This window comes from Durio zibethinus, chromosome 20 (assembly GCF_047325235.1).
Source record: "Durio zibethinus cultivar Kanyao isolate XHJ-2024 chromosome 20, ASM4732523v1, whole genome shotgun sequence".
Classification (NCBI taxonomy): domain Eukaryota; kingdom Viridiplantae; phylum Streptophyta; class Magnoliopsida; order Malvales; family Malvaceae; genus Durio; species Durio zibethinus.
The window spans coordinates 5,076,949-5,097,420 of record NC_143181.1 but is presented as its reverse complement, the minus strand read 5'-3'; the positions used below and the strand labels follow the sequence as shown (position 1 = coordinate 5,097,420).

At 29.9% G+C, this 20,472-nt stretch overlaps 1 protein-coding gene across 6 annotated transcripts; it reads left to right on the top strand.

Moving 5' to 3' along the window:
* The first annotated feature begins 1,045 nt into the window (after positions 1-1,045).
* LOC111315616 (biotin--protein ligase 1, chloroplastic-like) lies at positions 1,046-19,713 on the top strand. 6 transcript variants are annotated; one of them, XM_022917475.2, is made up of 10 exons: positions 1,046-1,303; positions 1,381-1,654; positions 1,754-1,815; positions 1,965-2,113; positions 2,592-2,712; positions 3,126-3,281; positions 3,897-3,942; positions 4,758-4,824; positions 5,523-5,599; positions 19,477-19,713. In XM_022917475.2, the coding sequence occupies exons 2-10, from the start codon at positions 1,386-1,388 to the stop codon at positions 19,517-19,519; spliced, it is 990 nt and encodes a 329-aa protein (XP_022773210.1). In that variant the 5' UTR covers positions 1,046-1,303; positions 1,381-1,385; the 3' UTR covers positions 19,520-19,713. The 6 variants fall into 6 exon arrangements, with proteins under 6 accessions (XP_022773210.1, XP_022773209.1, XP_022773211.1 ...); XM_022917474.2 differs by having other exon boundaries at positions 1,058-1,194; positions 1,384-1,654; XM_022917476.2 differs by having other exon boundaries at positions 1,059-1,194.
* Positions 19,714-20,472: the final 759 nt, after the last annotated feature.

Here is a 20,472-nt window from a genome sequence, read left to right as displayed (position 1 = left end):
TATTTTAATGAAATGTTGTGATAATTCTAAATATAATGAAATATAAGAATAAGTGTAAAAAAATTAAATTGACAACATAAATAAATAATAATTAAATTATTATTATAGATAAAAAATAATTCAATAAAAAAATAAGTGTTTATGTAAAAATATGAGAATAATCATAAAATTTATATAATTTTATATAAATTATATTAGAAGTGTTATAACACTTTAAGAAAAAAGTTGTGATAATTTTAAATATAATAAAATATAAGAACAAGTGTAAAATCATATTATTATAATGTAAATAATTAAATTATTAATGTAAAAAATTATTAGTATAAATAAAAAGTAATTTCAAACTAAAAAATAAGTGTTAAAGTAAAAGAGTAAAAAAAGTAAAAATAAACATAAAATTGATATCATTTAACATCGTAATACCTTAAGAAAGAATTATGATAATTTTAAATTAAAAAATAAAAAAAAGTACAACAAAAAATTAAAGTAAATAATTAACTTGAAAAAGTAAAAGAATTAATATTTTTAAATTAAAAGATTATAAAATAAACAAATTTTTTAACGTAAAAAGATAAAAATAATCATAAAATTTATATCATGATGTAAAATGAGTTTAAAATATCTTATACTTGAAAAAAATTAATAATTCTAAATATAATGTTAAAAAAATATAAAAATATATTATTAAACTTAATTAATTAAATTAATTTCGTAAAATAAATTGATATTATAAAATAAAAAAATTATTTGTTAAACTAAATTAAATTAAATTATTTTTTTTAGTGTTTACCTTATAACTTGTTTTTTATTTTTTTTCTTTTATTTAAAAGTCATATTATTTTCAAAATTTATTAAGATATATTAAAGATATCATGATATTTCGTGACGATAGTTCTAAAATTTTACTGATTTTCCAACGGTAAATTATAGATATTTTTGGGGGTTTTTTATATAAAAATGAAAATTAGCGTCACAGTCAATCATCCTCTGGAATTTCACAAGTCATCCATCCATGACTATGATCCACGGTCTCCATGTCGTCTGTGACGCCGATTCCTTGAGTATATAAGTAAGAATAACTCCCCTACATCATTTTCTCCGTCCCGAAAGCCTTTCTAATCGTCCGACTTCGCTCGAATCGTTGTTGAGCTATCACTGTCCCACTTCGCTTCTCCAAAGCTTCTTTGTGTGTTGGTAAGCAGCCGCACCCACTTCCGTTTCCTTTCCCCTCACATTTGCCTTTCATTTCCTTCCCTTCAAATTCGCATCCCCTCAAGCCTTTCTTTTTCCGTCGCATCCTCACGTAATTTTCTTTCTCTATTAAAGTCTTAATCTTGCCTTTAATCCTTGATTAATCACCTTTCTTTCTTTTTCTTTTAGTAGCCATGGATACGACCTCGCATTCTACGCTGTTTTTATGCGGCAAATCATCTTTCGAAACCGAAATTGCCAAATCATTGAAAATCAACGACGCTCTTAAGCTCCCAAACGGCGGCGAAGTTTCAACTCTTTTACAATCGGAGATTAATAATTTCCGATTCGGGGAAGGGACTTTTAATGTTGAGTTGTTTTTGAATTCACTCTCGACTAACCGGTTCGGTCGGTTTCTTATTTGGTCTCCGCGGTTGCCTTCCACGCACGACATCGTTTCTCAGTAAGCAAACGATTAATCGGCCCAATAAAAAATCAAATTTAGTTGAAAATTTTTTGTTATTTTTCGAATGTTGAAGTTTGATTTTTAGCTTTTGAACAGTAATTTTTGTGAGCTTCCAGTTGGTGCAGTTTGTGTAGCTGATGTTCAGTTTAAAGGGCGAGGTAAGCTTCCGTTTGGTTAGTACTTAAAAGAAGCTAAAAAAAACAGCAGTAATAATATTTTTGAATAATTAAAAAATTGAACCTTTCATATAAGTTATTTGTTCGTTTTCAATTAATATGATTTTGTAAATGTTTCGAGAATTTTGCAGGTCGGTCCAAGAACGCGTGGGAGTCTCCGGGGGGATGCCTTATGTTTTCGTTTACATTACAAATGGAGGATGGAAAAATTGTGCCTTTGGTTCAATATGTGGTGTCTCTCGCTGTGACGGAGGCTATAAAGGATGTTTGTGATCGCAATGTAAGCTTTCCTTGTTTCCCTGTTCTGCTTATATGTTTTCCCTTAGGAATGCAATGAAGGAGGCACCGACTTTGCGGCCATTGCTTGGGGCTAAAGAAATTATTAGGTTAACTACTTAAAGCGTAGAAGAAAAGTAGAAAACAATAGTTTAAGTTTGGAAGGCATATTAAGGGCCTTAAAATTAAAGGATGAATGCCACTGAATGAAAGGGATATTTAGTCCATAATTGCTATGCATCAACTTCAACTTCAAATGTTTAAACTATGGAGCACAATTTTTTAATTGTACCTTGTTAAAGCTGAATTGTGGAACCTTAATTGCTGTTATATGCTTTGCAACTAGGAAAATTTTCCTTGTGTTTAGGCTACTGCTACTTTGACAATTCAGATCATTTACCATTATTATATTGCTAATTATTCTTCAGTATGATCCTGAAGTTTAGATTTTGATAGATTTGTTTTTCAAAAAATGGTTTCAGGGCTTTCCATGTCTTGATGTTAGGATCAAGTGGCCAAATGATCTGTACTTAAATGGCCTTAAAGTGGGAGGCATTCTCTGCACATCAACATATAAATCAAAGAAGTTCAATGTCAGTTCTGGTAAAGAGACTCATTCCTCTGGGTGATGATAAGCTAATTCAGTTTGACAATTTATGCTTCTGTCTGTGCAATTCCCTAGATTCAGCGGCAAAGCCACTGACTTATTACAAGTTGGAGGGATGTGACCCTCAAAATTTCTTAAAAGTTAACTTTTTATCTTTGAAGGTACTAATAATCTAAAACATTTATTGACTCCTATCCCTAGTAGTGCTGTTATGCCCTTGCAACTTTGCAGGCATTTCCATTAGCATCCTTACCTCTCCTCTAACATTGAAAATTCTTGCTTCACTCTGGTTAGACTATTAATCTATAGAAGTGCATTCTGCAATCAAAAATAGGATTTTGCTTGCCTTATTTTTCTTATATAATATATGTGCATGATGAAGCTGACAAATAAATTGCTGTTCTTGCAGGTATAGGTTTGAATGTTGGTAATGAGAAACCAACAACATGCTTGAATGCGGTATTAAAAGAGCTTTCTACTACTTCTATTGAATTTAGAAGAGAATATATTATGGGTGCCTTCTTTAATAAATTCGAGATGTTATATGATATTTTCATAAATCAAGGTGAGTCAAATCCTTCTTTTCTCTCCATAGTCTTCTGGGTCATATCTGTAAATATGCCTCTTTCTCTGTTGAATTGGCCATTCTTATAAACGTGCAATGTTAATGCCCATGCTAAAGCTCTTTCCTTAAGTTTCCAACAGACAGCATTTAACTGAAATGTGAGGAAAATGGTAATTGTGGTTAATTATAACTGTGAGATTTGGGTGGGTTTCCATTGGTGAATAAGAGACAATAGTTGCATATTCCTGACTCTTTTCCTTAAGGGACTGCAGTTGCATCATACACATTCCTCTCTCCCTTCTTCTTCTCGACCCCTCTCTCTCTCTTTCTCTCTCTGATATATTGTCAACCCATCATTTAGAACCTATATCTTAGGAAATTTCTATAGGCTCCAAAAGTTTTCCATCTTCTCTTAACAATTACAATGGACTGTCTACTGTTTTCTTTCCTCCTTTTTGTTTCCTAAAGAAAATCCAAACAAATATATTGTCTAAATTGTGAAACAAATTGTTTTAGGGAGTCTGTTTTGGACAAACCTGTGTATTAAATTGTATTTCACACCTTTTTATACTATAATAACTCCAAGTTTTCTTTTGGGGGTTACCTAACATGCAGGATTTCAAACTCTTGAGGAGCTGTACTATAGAACATGGCTTCATAGGTGAATTTTCTTTTACCATTTTCATCTTTCAATTATGTGTGCCTTACTGGTTTTAATAATGTAAGAGAAGGGATTTACTAGCTACTTGTCATCCGTTCAATGTGCTGTCCAGGGATGATTGTGGCACTGCTCTAAGCAGTTTACACCTTCAGCTGGTTGTTGTTTTAAAGGATTTAAGCCAGTGTTGTTGCAATTAATTATCAATCTTAGTCTGTTGTTATTGCACCGAACAATTGCCCTTGGTAGCATTAATATAAAGTCAAATAAAATTTTTGCTTGTCCACATTTATGTTCATCAAAGCCAGGGAAGGTGGGCCATGTTATAGTGCTCTTATTTGGATTGCAATGTCTATGAATGTGTGAAGTGGAGTATCTTTTAGAAATGGTTTACATATGGATGGCCATCATGTCTGGAAAATACAATTGTGGTCTGCTTATTCTTCCAGGGTCATTAAATAATTAGAAGCCTGATGAAGTTTCTTCATGCCATTTAGTTATCTCAAAAAGTCAATTCAACTTGAACAGTCTTTTAAAATATGTGCGTATATTTCCATATTGATCTTTTTTATATAAACGTTTATGTGCATAAAATTCTCTCTATGTGTGTGCAGACAGCTTTTCATTGCTCTTCTTAATTGATGCAACACAACTAAGCTAGCTTTTCATTTGCTATTCTTAATTGATGCAGCCCAACTAAGCAAGCTTTTCGTTGCTCTTCTTAATATTTTCAGCATAATGAATCATGATGAAACTTTTCTATCATCTATGTGATTTTATGCATAGGTATGTGATTTTATTTTGTATTGGCCTTGCAGTGGGCAGAGAGTTATTATACAGGAAAAGAATGAGGACAAAGTTGTGGAGAATGTGGTTACTATCCAGGTATGATAGACTCAAAAGTTTACCGCATAAGTTTCTGACCTATTCTTTTTGGCACTTGCAAATGCAGGTGTCTGCTTGTGGGTATGGATATGAAAGAAAAAAAAAGCCCTTCTAAATGATTAAATCATCCAAGTTTACTTAAGTTCTGTCTCTTTTTGTATGATGGGAAATTTTCTGTTTCCATAATTATCTAGTTGTTGCATATATAGTCGTGCACTTGGAGTAAATAATTGTCAATTAGCTGCATGAATGAACATAATATGCATCTTTATTCCTTTTATTCTCTTTTTAATTTATATCTTTTAGGTGATGGTGGGTGGAGAGAGGGCTAGTCAAGACTTCATTTTTCTTTGTCACTTAGTAAAATTTCTTGTACAAGCCTTTTTGGTCAAAGTAAACAATGCCATGAAAAAGCATGTTCATTTTAGAGTTCAGACTTGAATATACAGTTTGTTTCTCTACATCTTTTGGTCTTTTGCCTTTGTATATGGTGGGTAAAGAAAATTAACTTCTTATTGTAGAGGTTATAGTCAATGATCTTGTGGTAACTTAGAGAGCTTTTTATGTAAATCTCAACTAGCGTTCAGTAGCAATTTCTGTTCCACAAATATGTTAAAGAAGTGAACATAATTTCATATCGTTGATGCTGTTACCTGAAAGTAAGTGTATTAAAAATATTATTCACTTCATTTTGGCAGGGTTTGACATCCTCTGGATATTTGTTAGCTATTGGGGACGACTATCAAATGTGTGAGCTTCATCCTGATGGAAACAGGTATCTAAACTGTACTGCTTTTTTTGCTAAAGTTGTGACATCCCCCCCCCCCCCCCTTCTAGTGCTCTAGAAAATTTTCCATTAGTTAGAAAGAAAATATTAACACTATCCAGTTCTTTTATTTTATAGGTAGCATCTAGTTTAACTACCTGTAAAAACATCGAAAAAAACGAAGATTAACTGTTAAGGAAAGAAGTGATAAGCATGCTACACATGGATCCTTGAAACTTTAATGGCTTCCTTTAAAATTGAATTGTTAAGAACACCAGAGGACACCTAGTCATTCGTAATTCTGCTCCTTGCCTGTGCTGAAACTAAAAAGCTACTTGTAGACACTAAATTTTATTTGGACAAAATTTCAGTCATTTGTGAAAAACTTAAAATCCAGCTCAGTTCAAATCCAACATCTCTCTAATTTTGACAAGCTCCAAAATCGAAATTTGGATCAATTCGATCCAAATGCTCCAAAATCAACTCTAGTCAAATTTAGTCAATAAAGTCAAAATTAGTCAAATAAAGTAAAAATTACACAAAATTTGGTAAAAATTGATAAAATTATGGTGAATTCTCAAAATTCACAAATCAATTAGAATCAATGTGGTTTAAAAATAATATTGGTGATTTTTAAAGCACTAAAATTTTGATTATACTTTGAGAAGTGTAAAATTATCAAAACGTTTTTAGAGGTATTTTGGTAATTTAGCTTTTTCAAAGTCGAATTTTCGTGAAAATTTTCATATCATAAATGAATTTTTTTTAATGATTTTTGATGCATTGAAAACCCTGGACACATTTAAAGAGGTGTGAAATTGCTAAAATACTTTTTAGGGGTATTTTCGTAATTTGATCTTTTTGAAGTTGATTTTTTGCAAAATTTTTCAGATCATGATTTTATAATATTTGATGATTTTTTATGCATTCAGACTCATAGAAGTACCTTGACCTTCCTGAGGTTGGATTTTCATGAAATTTTGTAGATCTTAATTTCATAATATTTTATAATTTTGGGTACTTTAAAATCCTAAAAATGAGTACAAAAACATTGATTTATAATAAAATAACCTGAATGTCGAAAACTTTATATTAAGGACAAAATTATCTTTTTATTTAGTTTAGGGGTTGTAAAAATTCAACATTTACAATGAACAATGTGGACCATTAGATCTCATAATGACTTTTGATCTAATAGCTAAGGATTACTTTTTGGATTAATAAATACAATGAAAGAGTTTTGGCTTTTGGATGAGATTTGATCATAGGGTTCATATTCAATCTTTCAAAGATATTTTGTTGGCTTTTTATTCATTCAAGGTGGACGTTTACTGCATGAAAAAACCAGAGGAGGAAGCTGAAAAAAAAATCGTAAAACAAAGATATTTTGGTCACCTTTGGATGAGGTTTCATCACATTTTTCATTACGTTTTCATTGTGTTTCATCCATTTTTTTTTATTTTCTTAAAGGTTTTTTAGTTTATTTTCTTATGCAAAATTTGAATTCAACTTCATCTAATTAATCAATAGTTGAAGTGAAATTAGAAAACAAACAAAAACAAAACATGTTAGAAATTTGCTAAACATCATGAAAACATAATATAAAGCATGGATTAAAGAACCAACAATTATCAAAACTTAGAACAAGGTTCGACAAAACACATTCTCATTATGGTCAAACCTTCATGGCATTTCCTTGCATCATTTTTTATGTCATTTCATCCAAACAAAACAATAATCACTTGAAACTTAATTCATCAAGGGATTTATAGCATTAAAACAAATTCAACAAACATGAAATGATCCAAGAATGGTTAAGGCATTCATATGAACAAAAACACAATTTCAACCCTATCATATATCTAACTCATGAACTAAACATATAACAAATGAACAATTAACCAAGCATTCATAGGTACGAAAAGAAACAAGGAAAACATTTAGAGGGGGAGTCAAGAGGAGGTTAGGCCATGGGAAGGGTGATTGGCTGAACCTTCAACTTAGTTTTTCAATTGTGGATTGCTTTTTTTTTTTGTTTATTTTCTAACTTCACTGCAACAATTGATTAATTGGATGAAGCTGGATTCAAATTTTGAACAAGACTATAAACTAAAAAACCTTTAAGAAAATCAACAAAGAAATGAATGAAAGAAAATGAAAATGTAATGAAAAATGTGATGAGATTGTAAGAAAATGCAAAAATGAATGAACAATTAACCAAGCATACATAGGTAGCAAAAGAAACAAGGAAAACAAGAAAATACAAAAATGGATGAACTAAACATTTAACAAGTGAACAATTAAACAAGCATACATAGGTAGCAAAAGAAACAAGGAAAACATTTAGAGGGGGACTCAAGAGGAGGTTCAGCCATAGGAATAGAGGTTGGCCGAACCTTCAACTTAGTTTTTCAATGGTAAATTGCTTTGTTTTTGTTTGTTTTTTAACTTCACTCCAATTATAGATTAATTGGATGAAGTTGGATTCAAATTTTTAACAAAAAAAAAACTAAAATACTTTCAAGAAAATTAACAAAGAAATGGATGAAACACAATGAAAATATAATGAAAAATGTGATGAGGATGCAAGAAAATGCAAAAATGGATGACAAGAAAAGTCTACCTTCAAGTTTTCTTCACAAGGATTTTTTTCTCTATTTTTTTCAAGATTTTTTTCTTAATTTTCTTCCTTTGTTTCACCTTTTTTTTTTCAACCCTTTCCCCTGGTTTTTTCATCCAATAAAAGTCATCCCTTAAATGAAGAAGAAGCCACCAAAACATCTTTAAAAGATTGAATATGAACCTTAAAATCAAATTTCATCCAATGGGCAAAACTCTTCCATTGTATTTAATCCAAAAAGCAATCTTTAGCTATTGGATTAAGATTCATTATAAGATCTAATGGTCCATATTATTCACTTTAATGGTTGTATTTTTATGGCCCTTAAATCAAATGAAAAGATCATTTTACGTTTAGTATAAAATTTTCGGTATTTAGGCATTTTCTTATAAATCAATGTTTTTGTGCTTTTTTTTAATTTTAAAACACAAAAAATCATAAAATATTATAAAATTAATATTTAAAAATTTTCGTGAAAATTCAACATCGAGAAGATCAAATTACAAAAATACTTTTAAAGAGTATTTAGTAATTTCACACCTATTGAGATGCTGTTGTGATTTCAAATGCATAAAAAATCATTAAATATTAAAAAATTTTAATCTAAAAAGTTTCGCGACAAATCGACATCAAAAAGGTAAAATTACAAAGCGACTCTTAAAGGGCATTTTAGTAATTTTATACCTTTTGAGGTATAATTAAGGTTTTCAAAATTTTAAAAATCATCAAATATTATAAAATTATGATCTAAAGCTTTTTGCAAAATTTTAATTTTGAAAAGATCAAGTTACGAAAATACTCCTAAGTTGCATTTTGGTAATTTCACACCTTTCAATATGTGTCATGGGTTTTTAATGTATAAAAAATCATTGAAAAATATTTAATTATGATATGAAAGTTTTCACAAAAATTCAACTTTGAAAAAATCAAATTACAAAAATATCTTTAAAGGTGTTTTGATAATTTTATATTTGTCAAAGTATAATTAAAATTTTTAGTACTTTAAAAATCATCAACTTTATTTTTAAATCACATTGATTCTAATTGGATTATAAATTTTGGGAATTGACTTAGGTTTTATCTATTTTGATCAAGTTTTGTGTAATTTTGATTTTGTTTGACTAATTTTGACTATGTTAACCAAATGTGATCAGATTTAACTAAAGTTAATTTTGGGGCATTTGAGTCAAATTAGTTTGAATTTCGATTTTAAAGCCTTGTCAAAATTAGAGAGATGCTAGATTTGAACTGAATGGGATTTTAAACATTTTACAAATTATCAAAATTTTACTCGGACAAAATTAAGTGTCTACAGTTGTCTTTTTTGCATATTTCTAAGAATCATAAATAATGCAAAGACCAAAAACACCAATTTGGCCAAGACCAAAAGTTGAGGGGAAGTTTATTTGTGCTTGTTTGTTTTCATGATGGATTTTTTTTGTTTTTTCATTTTTTTGTTTTTTTATCGAAAAGTCGTGGAGATTTGCATCAAGAGTTGTTTTAAGGTTTTGGGATTCATACCAAAGGTCTTTGAGATTTTCATCGAAGGGTTGAGATTCACACCAAAAGGTTTTTCAAAAGTTTATGATTCACATTGAAATATTAGGATTCACACCAACACCGAAAAAACTAGGGTTCACATTAAGAATTTTCAAAAGTTCGGGATTCACACTAGGATTCTTCAAAAGGTTTAGGATTCACAAAAGGTTTTTTCAAGTGGTTTAAGATTCATAAAATGTTTTTTTCAAAAGGTTTAGGATTCCTACCAAGATTCTTCAAAAAGTTTGCGCTTCACACCGAAAGATTTTTCAAAAGGTTTGGGATTCGCAAAACATTTCTTCAAAAGGTTCGGGACTCACACCAAATGGCTAGGGTTAACACCAAGATTTTTCGAAAGATTTAGGATTCACATCAAAAGGTTGAGGTTCACACTAGGATTTTTCAAAAGTTCGAGATTCACACCAGAAGGTTTTTCAAAAGGTTTAGGATTCGCAAAAGGTTTCTTAAAAAGGTTAGGGATTCACATTGAAAGGTTGGGATTCACACTAAGATTCTTTAAAAGTTTGGGATTCACATTGAAAGGCTTTTTCAAAAGATTTGGGATTCACACCAAAAGTAAACGATTTATAGTTAGAAGACTCGAATTCACAACAGAGAACGATTCATAGTTGGAAAGAGTATTGGATTCATAATAAAGAAAATGATTCACAATTTAGATAACTTTGGATTCATAGCAGAGTAAATAATTCATAGTTTAGATGACTTTGCATTCACAGTAGAGTAAATGATTCAAAGTTTGAAGACTCTGGAGTCATAGAAGAGTAAACTATTCATAGTTTGAAGACTCTGGATTCATAACAGAGTAATGATTCATAGTTTGAAAATTTTGGATTCAGAGTGGAGTAAACGATTCATGGTTTTCAAAAATTCACGATCGTTAAAGATTTGTAAATTTTAAAGTTTCGCAAAAAGGGTTAAAAGCTTATAAATTTCAAAGTTTTGCAAGAGTTAAAAATTCAAAGATTCGTAAAAGGGATCAAAGATTCACAAACTATAAACATTCATAAGAGTTAAATGTTCACAATTTTCGCAAATCCATAAGAGTTAAGAGCTTGTAAATTTTAATATTCCTTAAGAGAGTTTAAAGATTCACTAATTTCTAAGATTTACAAACATAAATGATCAATCATTAAGATGGGGAATGCCAATGCGCTCTAATATGATGCAAATACAAATGTCCTTAGGAAAATACATATGTTTTTTCTAAGATATATATGCAATATGCAACATGCATTTTGGATTTGATTGTAAAAGCAAGAAGACAAACCATCATTTTTTTAAACATGTTTTCATTTTTCAATAGCATCAATTATTCTATGAAAAAACATTTTTCTTTCTTGAATAGAAACAAGCCTAAAGATTATCACATGATCTTTTTATTTTTCACAAAATATGTGATTGGTTATTCAAAATTTTTTCAAAATGGTGAACAAAATTGGTCTCACATAATTAAATTTCTTTGTAAAAGAAAAATGAAATATCTAAACAAATGTGACTTTGGTAGTCTTTTGGAAGTTGGTGTTTTATATTCAAAATGAAAAAGGTGAAAATTTTCTTTTCGATAGATTGGATAGTTTAGTATGTGGACATTTCAGTTCAATCAAAAAAGGTTTCAACGACTGAAGAAGATAAAAAGGGTTTATACTTTTTCATTCAGGTTCACAAATAAAACATAAATTTTTTTTGAAAAAAACTAAATCCCTTGAAAATCAAACACGTTTAACATTTTTTTTAGCGTTCCAATGTGATGTTTTAAATATGAGAATAGGAATGCTCAAATTTTCAAAATCAATTCCTTTTTATACATTTCAAACTTTTGGGATTTTCATATCTTTGGATCTTTCAAAGAGACCTGGGTTGCTTTTGATCAATATAAAATGTGGCTTTGAGGACTTTAAAATTTGCTTTAAATTGCCTTTTTGAAGGGTTTTCACTTTAGAGTAACATTCATCATTTTTTTTTCTTTCTTTTCTATTATCACACTATGCACGCAAGAATTCAAATTTATCAAAAATGGGTTAAAAGCCCAAGTGGGTAATTAAAGAATAAAAAAAAGACTAAAAAAGGTTTTACAAGTTTTATGGCCATTCCTCAAAGAGAAGTTATTCGATAGTAAATGTCCCTACTTGATCAAATATGAATTTTTCTGTAGACGTAACATAGGTCAAGGCTCAGGGTTGCCAAAGAAAGGGATAAATAAATCCAAAATAATTGTTTGAGGGGATTTAAACTAAGGATCATTTTTTATTTGGAGGATTTATTTTTGGGTATTTGTTGTTTCATTTTTCCATACATATCATTCAATTATTCATTTTTCTCATTTTTTTTTATTTTTTATTTTTTTTCCTTTTTTTTTCTTTTTATTTTTTTCTTCTACCCATCATTTTTTTTTCGTTTTTTTATTCATTCATTTTTTTCATTTTGTGTCTTTTTTTGTTTTTTCACTTTTTTTCCTTTTTTTTATTAATGGATCTAAAATTTGAAAAACTTTGTTAGACATTTGCCCTTAATATCTAAGGTTTCTTTTTTAATATTACCATATTTAACCCCTTCAATGTATCATTTTTGTCTCTTAATGTAGAGGGTGATCCAATGTTAAAGTTCATTTTGAAAGAGCTTTTAATAAGTTCAAAGGGATAACAATGAATAAATTTTTATATTTATAAATGAATGATGAAAAATGATTATTTATCCTCTCAAGCATAAGTCGCTTAAATATAAAGAGTAATTTTTTTTAGAAAAAGGGTTTGAATGAATGGTGTTTTTTTGTGAACTTTTTTATTTTCTTTTCATAACTTTGTTTAGACCTTTTTGTTTTTGAATTTATTTGAATGTCTTAAGTGCATGATTTCATAATCAAAATTTTTTCTTTCTTTTCTCTTTTTTCTTTTTTTTTTCTCTTTTGTTTTTTTTTGCATGCCTCCCACACCATTTGAGAAAGATATCAAATTTTGACAAACCACCATTGATGAAGGTAAATGTGAGAAAAAGGTTATGTTGAGCAAACTCATTTAGTGTCAAGGAATCCATATTACTCATTATAATGGTTGATCACAATTTAGGTTATCTTAAGGGCAACGAAGTTTTTTTTTTTTTTGTCAAGATACTATGGATAATTTTTAAGGTACATGACTAAAAGGTTGGTGTATTTGGGATCATCTTAAAGGATTTGGGTAGCTCTAATTTTGAAGATTTTTAAAGGTACAACATAACTTCGACATTTATCAAATTATGACAGTCAAATTCTAAGAAAAATGTCATGTTTGCTCGACTTTCTTAGAATCTTAATTTTTTTTTTTGTTTTGAAATTGATTATCTCATTGTTCATTGCTTAAGAAGAAGACCACAATATTATCAAGTGAAGGCAAAGTTTGTGAATTGAAGTTCATGCCTCTTAAGGGATTATAGATGATGAGTGAAATTTGCTGATTTAAAAAGGTGTGGAGATATTTGATGAATTTTTTTTTTAATAGTGAATGCAAACTCTTTCGAGAGTCCTTTAATCTTTTATTACAAAGGAAAACCTTTTTTTTCCCTTTTTTTCTTTTTTTAAGGCATTTTTTTCTTTTTTTTATGACTTTGAAAATTAATTATGTGAGATTTTATTTGAAATCCAACAATTTTTTTATATTATTTTTATTTTTTTCAAGAAAAATCTTGAAAATTTAATATTTAAAACCAATTAAAATTTCAAATGACTATGCACTATGTCCATTCATTCAAAACAAAATTCAAACCCAACTCTAAATTCTCATCCTTAATGGTGCTTTTAATATGATATATAAGTTTAATAAACAAGAAAAAGTCCCTTACTTGGGCCTCACCTATACAATCTTAACCCTTAACTCTACTCTTATCATTATCATAGCTACCAACCATTTTTTTAAAATTTCGCAGGGTCTGCATTAATCAATTACTGAAATGTATTCTTGAAAGTAGTGCAATCTTTTATAAAAAGTCTTTGGACTCCGTCATGGTATTCACATTTAGCATTGGGATCGTACCATTTGGGTAAAGAGGCTTTCTAGGCTTTGTAGAGATAGGAAAAATTATATGACTATTGATAAACAAAGGGAAAAGTTTCGCACAAGACAATGAAAGTGAGTGGTGTGTTTTGGCTTTCTTTCTCTTATGGCTTTATGGATGAATTGAGTTGATCTTTTGTTTTATGAATCTCTATGGTGAAGGAGTTTAAGATATAGACATTGGGACATATGAATGAAATGATTAAGTAAAATCATAAGCTTGAGATGTCGAATTGTAACAAGGTTGGGATAGATACGAGGTCTAGTGAAAATGAGTATTCACCAAATATTCTTGCATTACATCGGGGTTTTCTTCGTTTTGCCCTTCAACAATTGTTTCTCGAGTGTGTTCACCAGAAATAACTCTTTTTTTTCATCATGAATTTTTACACCTGTATCCATAATTCTTTTTCTTTTTATTCCATCTTTAATTTTACTCACGACGAATAGTAAGTCTACAAAATGTGAAGAAGAATTGCCAATCAACATATCATAATAAAAAGAAATAAAGGTGTCCATAAACAGGGAATTCAGTTTCCTATTAGTAAGGGGAGGTTATACTTGCAATGTTACCTTTTTCTATCTAACAGCATATTTTTGTTAGCTTTTATTGGAGTTTTTTCTCATGTTTTGAAGGGTTAATCGATTTGAGATTATTTTTAACATGTGTTGGTATCTCATTTGGTACTGTTTCAAGAATGCCTGAGATAAATCTCTCAAAGTACGAATCTGATTGCTTTTCAAACTATAATAACAATTGGCTGCTATCCCAATAAAATTTTCTTGATATACATGAATAAGTTATTTTTCATTATAGGTATATGCAACCATTTTTGACAATATTGAACTAAATGGGTTTTGAGGCACTCAGTTCCATCATGCTTATCAAATGTCAGAACTTTGAATTTGGGTGGAATGACTAGATTTGGCAACACACTCAATTCACTAGCACTAACACTTTTATACATATTATACCTTTTTATGGTTTTCAATCTTTCTTCCAACAAATCAAACTTATTCTTCATTTCAATATTTTCTACCAATTCAGGTACCTTTTATCATTTTTTTTCAATTTTTTGGATCATTCAGATCAGGTACAATGATAGAGTCAAAAGGAATTGGCTTAGGGTTAAAACTTATATAAATCAGGGACAACTTTGTAGAAGTGTTAGTATAAAGTTGATGAGTTATTGGAGGTGTTTATGGCATTCAAGCCCTTGAACATGTGGATATGTGAACTTGAATGGATACAATGGTTCCTTAACAGTTGTTTCCTAATTTGCCTCGTATGTTTCAACAATCCCTTTTCATTTAATCAATCTTGCCAATAATTGTTTCAATTCTGCGACTTGCTTATCCATGTTTTACTACATCTGCCCAACTATCTCCCTTGTTTCTTCTTATACCTTTTCTACTTTTCTCATCTGATTAGCATGCTCATTCTTCATGATTCTTAGGATGCACTATCTTTAAGCTTTTTATTGATACCCAAAAGTTAGAAACGCAAGATATGAATCTTATTATTGTCTTTAACATCTCTTTACTTTAAAGGTCTAATGAAAGTATACTTACAATCACCATTCTTTGTCCTTAGCTAACATGAAAAACAATGAATTCAAAGCAATGATGTATGTTATGCAAGTCCACTTTTATTATTATTGTTGAGAAAGAGCATAAATTGCCTTCTATGTTTAGGCAAGGTTATTTAAAAATATTCATTCTGCCTCAAAAGTTTGTTGAAAGCAATATTCGCAACAATCATTCTTTTTCATCAACACCTTTAAGCATACTTTAAATTTAAGGAGGAATATTCATTTCAAGATAATTTAAATCAACAAAAGTTCTCATTCATTCCAAAATTTTCAAGTTCCATGAATTGTCCTATAATTAAGGCCATAAAAATGTTAAGACTTGCTAATACTATCTCTTTGTTTCCTCTAAAAACTTTAAGAGAAGTTGACTATAACTACTTGTAAAGAGGACCTTTTACCTCAAAGCTTCTGCCTTTTCCATCATTACCTCAACCTGTCTCACTACATTTTAGATTTGAGTACTAAAGTGGTCAATATACCTCTGTTTCCTCTTACTCTCAGTCTTTCAATACTTGCAGGCTTTTACCTCTTGATTGCATACTTGTTTCCATTCAACTTTCTTTTCTTGCCATTCTCTATGTAGGCAAGTAATGTAATCTTTGTTTTCTTGCAACTACATCTCTATGGCCTTAATTTTTATTCCAAGCGCATTTTTTTACCCTTGAGTATCCAAATGCCTTTTATTCTCACATCTCAACTCTTCTTTCAATTATTCATTCTCTCATTGGTTTCTGTTTAATTCCTTTTTGTGTGCTGCGAGTATTTTGTGTAAATCTTTTTTTTCTCGTACTATCATGTTGATTTTCTCATTGCTATCTCAAGCCCTACCCTTCTAGAAATGAACTTCATCCCAAAGTTATTCTATCTTGTTCCGATCTATGCTTTCTTTTACCTTGTCTTTTAACTAAGCCTTTAATCATTGGTTTTCCAAATATAGCTCTTTGAAGTCACTTCGAGCCAAATCTCTCTCTTTTGTCATTTTTTCTAGCATGGTTTTTTACACACCTTCTCTATACTTGAGCTACCTTATTTTCTCTTACAACCTTTGGTTTTCTTTCTTTAATTTTTTTGTCTTGGCCTCAAACTCCCTTCTAGCAATCTCTAAATCTGATGGTGGTGGTTTGGCCCACGGGTTCACTAGCTATACTATCTCCTGATTTGCCAACAGCATTAAATCATCGATTCACTTGGGTCTTCAAACTAGGTATCTCGAAGTCACATCATCTATATTTCTTTCCAATTCTAACCTTACCGTAAACCCCCGAGCTTTGGCAATGATGCGCACTCTAGCCATACATCCTTCTATATCATAGTCAAACTCTATCTAATCTAATCCTTGTGTCATTGGGATAAATTGCTAGGACATATACTAACCATCAATGGCGCATAATTAATGGCTCCCCAAATACTAGGTAATGGAATCCAAGACTGATTTTCACAATTGTATAAAATAGAAACTCAAGGCATCCATGATGCTTTCCAAGTCACCCATATCTCTTTCTAAGCTTTCAAAGAAAATCATCCACTATTCATTTGAAAAATTCCTAGGCCACTCTTTTGCATGGAACTCGACTAACGATGCTAATGATCTCATATAAATTAACAATGGAGCTCGATTAGTACTTCAAAAATGGCTTTGAATCCACACATATAACAATTGAATATAACAGATCAATTTTCCTTCTCATTTCCTCTGGCAATAATTCAAGGATCTAATGGTCTCTGCCAAAATTTTCGATGAAAGGTTAATCTTTTGTTTCAACTGCATGAAGAAATCCACCACTAAGGCATTTATATATCTTATAGCTCTTAGAAAGATCATCAAACCGTAAACAATCAAAGCAAACATATCCATAATTCGATCTTCATTTGAACTCTGAAACATGACGTCTCATAAAAAAGTCCATGATACCCTTTCATCGGATCCATTTTCTTTTCAATCACTTGAACCTTGACCCTTGTTATCTTTGCCAATTTTTTCTTATACTTGGTCAATTTGTATGCTCTCCAATATACTCTATTGGGCTTGGGGAGCTTTAAACGTAACAAAGCAAAGTATTCTTTTATATTAGGTGTTAGGTTTTCTTTGTTGAATGTGAAGCACCAATATGCCAGATTCCAAAACCTTATGACGACTCTCAACATTTGATTGTTGGGTTTCAACAGTACCAATACAGCAATACCTCCATAATTTGTTGTGAAAGTTGACTTTCTTTCTGGACTCCATTGATTTCAGATACCCTTTAAATCCATCACATCATTGCTTTTCAAGTCCAAATAAACCAACTCCGGCAATTTTGAAACACACCCTTCTGTTAAATAGTCCCCTTTTTATCTATTGTTTGTTTTTTTACTGATCTTTTACTTCCCAAAACATCTTACTTACCAAAAACCCTACTCGAAACTCTTGAGACACCATGGGAACTTTTATCAATAAATTATCTAGAATGTATATCCCTAATATTTTTATTTTTAAAGAATTATGCATGCAGTAAACAAACAAACAAAAACACAAAAAAATTAGTATCGAAACTAAAAGAATGCAACACAAAAACCAAATTAACAAACAATTGTTCCAATTTTTTAATGAGTTAAAGATTTTTTTACTTTTTTTTGTTTCTAATCTTTCCTTATGTCATTTTATAAAGAGCAACAAACGTAAAATTATCAATTTAATAGTAACATGAAAATGAGAAAAGTAAAAGGTGTTCCTTCACATGAGTTATTTAAGGTAAAGCTTATTATACACTAGGTTATGAATTGATGCATTTAAGGTTCTTAAATTGTTCCTCACATCATTGCCCATCACAAACTAGTGTGACATCCTAATCGTTACCCATTACAAGCTACGAACGGAAAGAGTTCAATCTAAGTGGAAGTGTTTCACTAATCATTGTAAAGGTTTACACCTCACGAGACGTAGCTATTTCACTTCTTCCTAAATAGGGTTAAAGCTCGCATATGACGTTTATGCTTACAATGCAGATGTGGGTGCGTGCGAAGAAACAAACTTTTGATATTTTTCTAAACTACCCTTATCTTAAATGCTCCATAAAAATTAAGAACAAAATAAAGAGCAATAGTATATAATAAAAAACATAATTAAAATATGCAAGAAATGTCATAATTAACATATGCATGAAATGACATAATTAACATATGCATGAAATGTAAAACACGTTTTTTTTTTAATTTTTTGTTTTTTTCATTTTTATTTTTTTGAGAAAATAGGAAAATTATAATCAAAACATTGTTTCATTTTTTTCAATTTTTTTGATTTTTTTAATTTTTTTTTGAAAATTTTCATTTTTAAGAAAACAAGAAAATCAAAATAAAAAAATTAAGATTAAACACTAACTAGAATCTTTAAATTAAAATTTAAAATAACATATAATTAATATTTGATTTGACTCTCTAAAAATGTATCTAAGTGAAGTCATCAAGCTATCTCCACTTCCCGGATCCTAAAACGTCGAGACACTATTAAATGGTGCAAGTTTGACTGAAATCACTTAGGCAAAGATTTCTGACGACCCAACATCACATGTATGGCCCAAAAGTAAGTATGTGGTCCATGAGTTCTGGCCCTGGCTTGCAAATGGGCCAATAGGGAAAGGAAAAACATAAGTTCTCTCTCTCTCTCACTCCCCAATGTTATGTATGCATGTCAATGCATGCTTAACATGTGGGCTCTCCACCATCCATCACATTTTAGCTTCAAGGGTTATAATATATCAAAGTATGAGAGCATGCATAAGTACATCTATATCTACTGAATGAGGAGTTGCATTCTCCTTGAAGTCCAAAGGATTATGACCTTTTAGCTACACATTCTAAATACTCTTTCTTTTAATCATCAAGTTAAGAAGTTGGAAAAGAATATGCTTTTTTTTGCTGCATCCTGAGAGCATTAGATTCCCTTTTTCTATCTTCTTTGAATATATCACATGCCAAGGCACCCATTTTATTGGCCTTAGTAGTTTACATGCACTTTCACACATCAATTTCATGATTCTAGCAGTTTACTGTGCCTTCAAGCTGTTTGCAATTTCGTCAGTAATTATAATATTGCCTTTCTTGTGTCCACAGTTTTGACTTCTTCAAAGGACTGGTCAGAAGAAAACTCGTTTGAAGAACATTCCGTAGCACCTTCAACCGGAGACAAACTGCCATGTTGTAACATGTAAGCAACTCAGGATACTCTCAATCTTTTACATTATAACTTATGTCCTAATACTCAGAAGATTTTTTTTTTTTTTAAATAACTTCAATCTCATGCAATGTTGAATTCAAATATTACCGAATTAATCAATCATTTGTTAGAAATTTGGTGTCTGCTTTGCTACCTAATTGTTGAAGAGATAAATAGTTCTAATATTATTTGGTCTACCTCTAGGATCACTCGAAGACATGGTTATTTTAAGTGGATTATTATCTGTCCTATGGCCGTAGGTTAAATGTCCCATCTTTGCCTCTATGTTTGCTTACCGGCTCCGTCCCCCACTTTTCCCCCTTCGACTCAAGCCCAACTTAGGTATGGGTTAAGGGTGATCGATTCAATCATTTAATTTAAAAAAATCAATAATCAACTTGATTGATTTTTATTTAATAAATAATTAAATTAATCAAATATTTTTAAATAATTGATCATAATCGAATCGATTAAAATCGATTCAATCAATTCAATTAAATAATTAATTTTTTAAATTATTTTTTATTATGAATAATTATTTAATCATAATTTTAATTCAATAAAATTTAAATTTAAGTATAATTTAAACTAAATGATTAAAAATTTTAATAATTTTAACAATATTTTACATAAAAAAATAAAAATATTTATCTTAATTTTTTATTTTTATTTATTAAAAAATTGATTAATTTGATTAATTTTGTTATCAATTTTAAAAATAAAAAATTCATTAAATTAATCAATTTAATTAATTTACAAAATTAATTATAATTAAAATTAAATTAATCAATCCAATTCAATTGAATTTATTTAATTTCGATCGATTTACTCAGATCAAATCAAAATGGCTTTGCTATTCAACTAGATATTATTGGAATTGCCCGTGGGCTACA

Bases quoted from the DNA above. Each gene is read 5' to 3' on its own strand.
- LOC111315616 (XM_022917475.2), top strand. From the start codon at position 1,386: ATGGATACGACCTCGCATTCTACGCTGTTTTTATGCGGCAAATCATCT. The intron at 1,655-1,753 runs GTAAGCAAACGA...GCTTTTGAACAG, and splicing joins ACGCACGACATCGTTTCTCA to TAATTTTTGTGAGCTTCCAG. The intron at 2,713-3,125 runs GTAAAGAGACTC...CTGTTCTTGCAG, and splicing joins GAAGTTCAATGTCAGTTCTG to GTATAGGTTTGAATGTTGGT.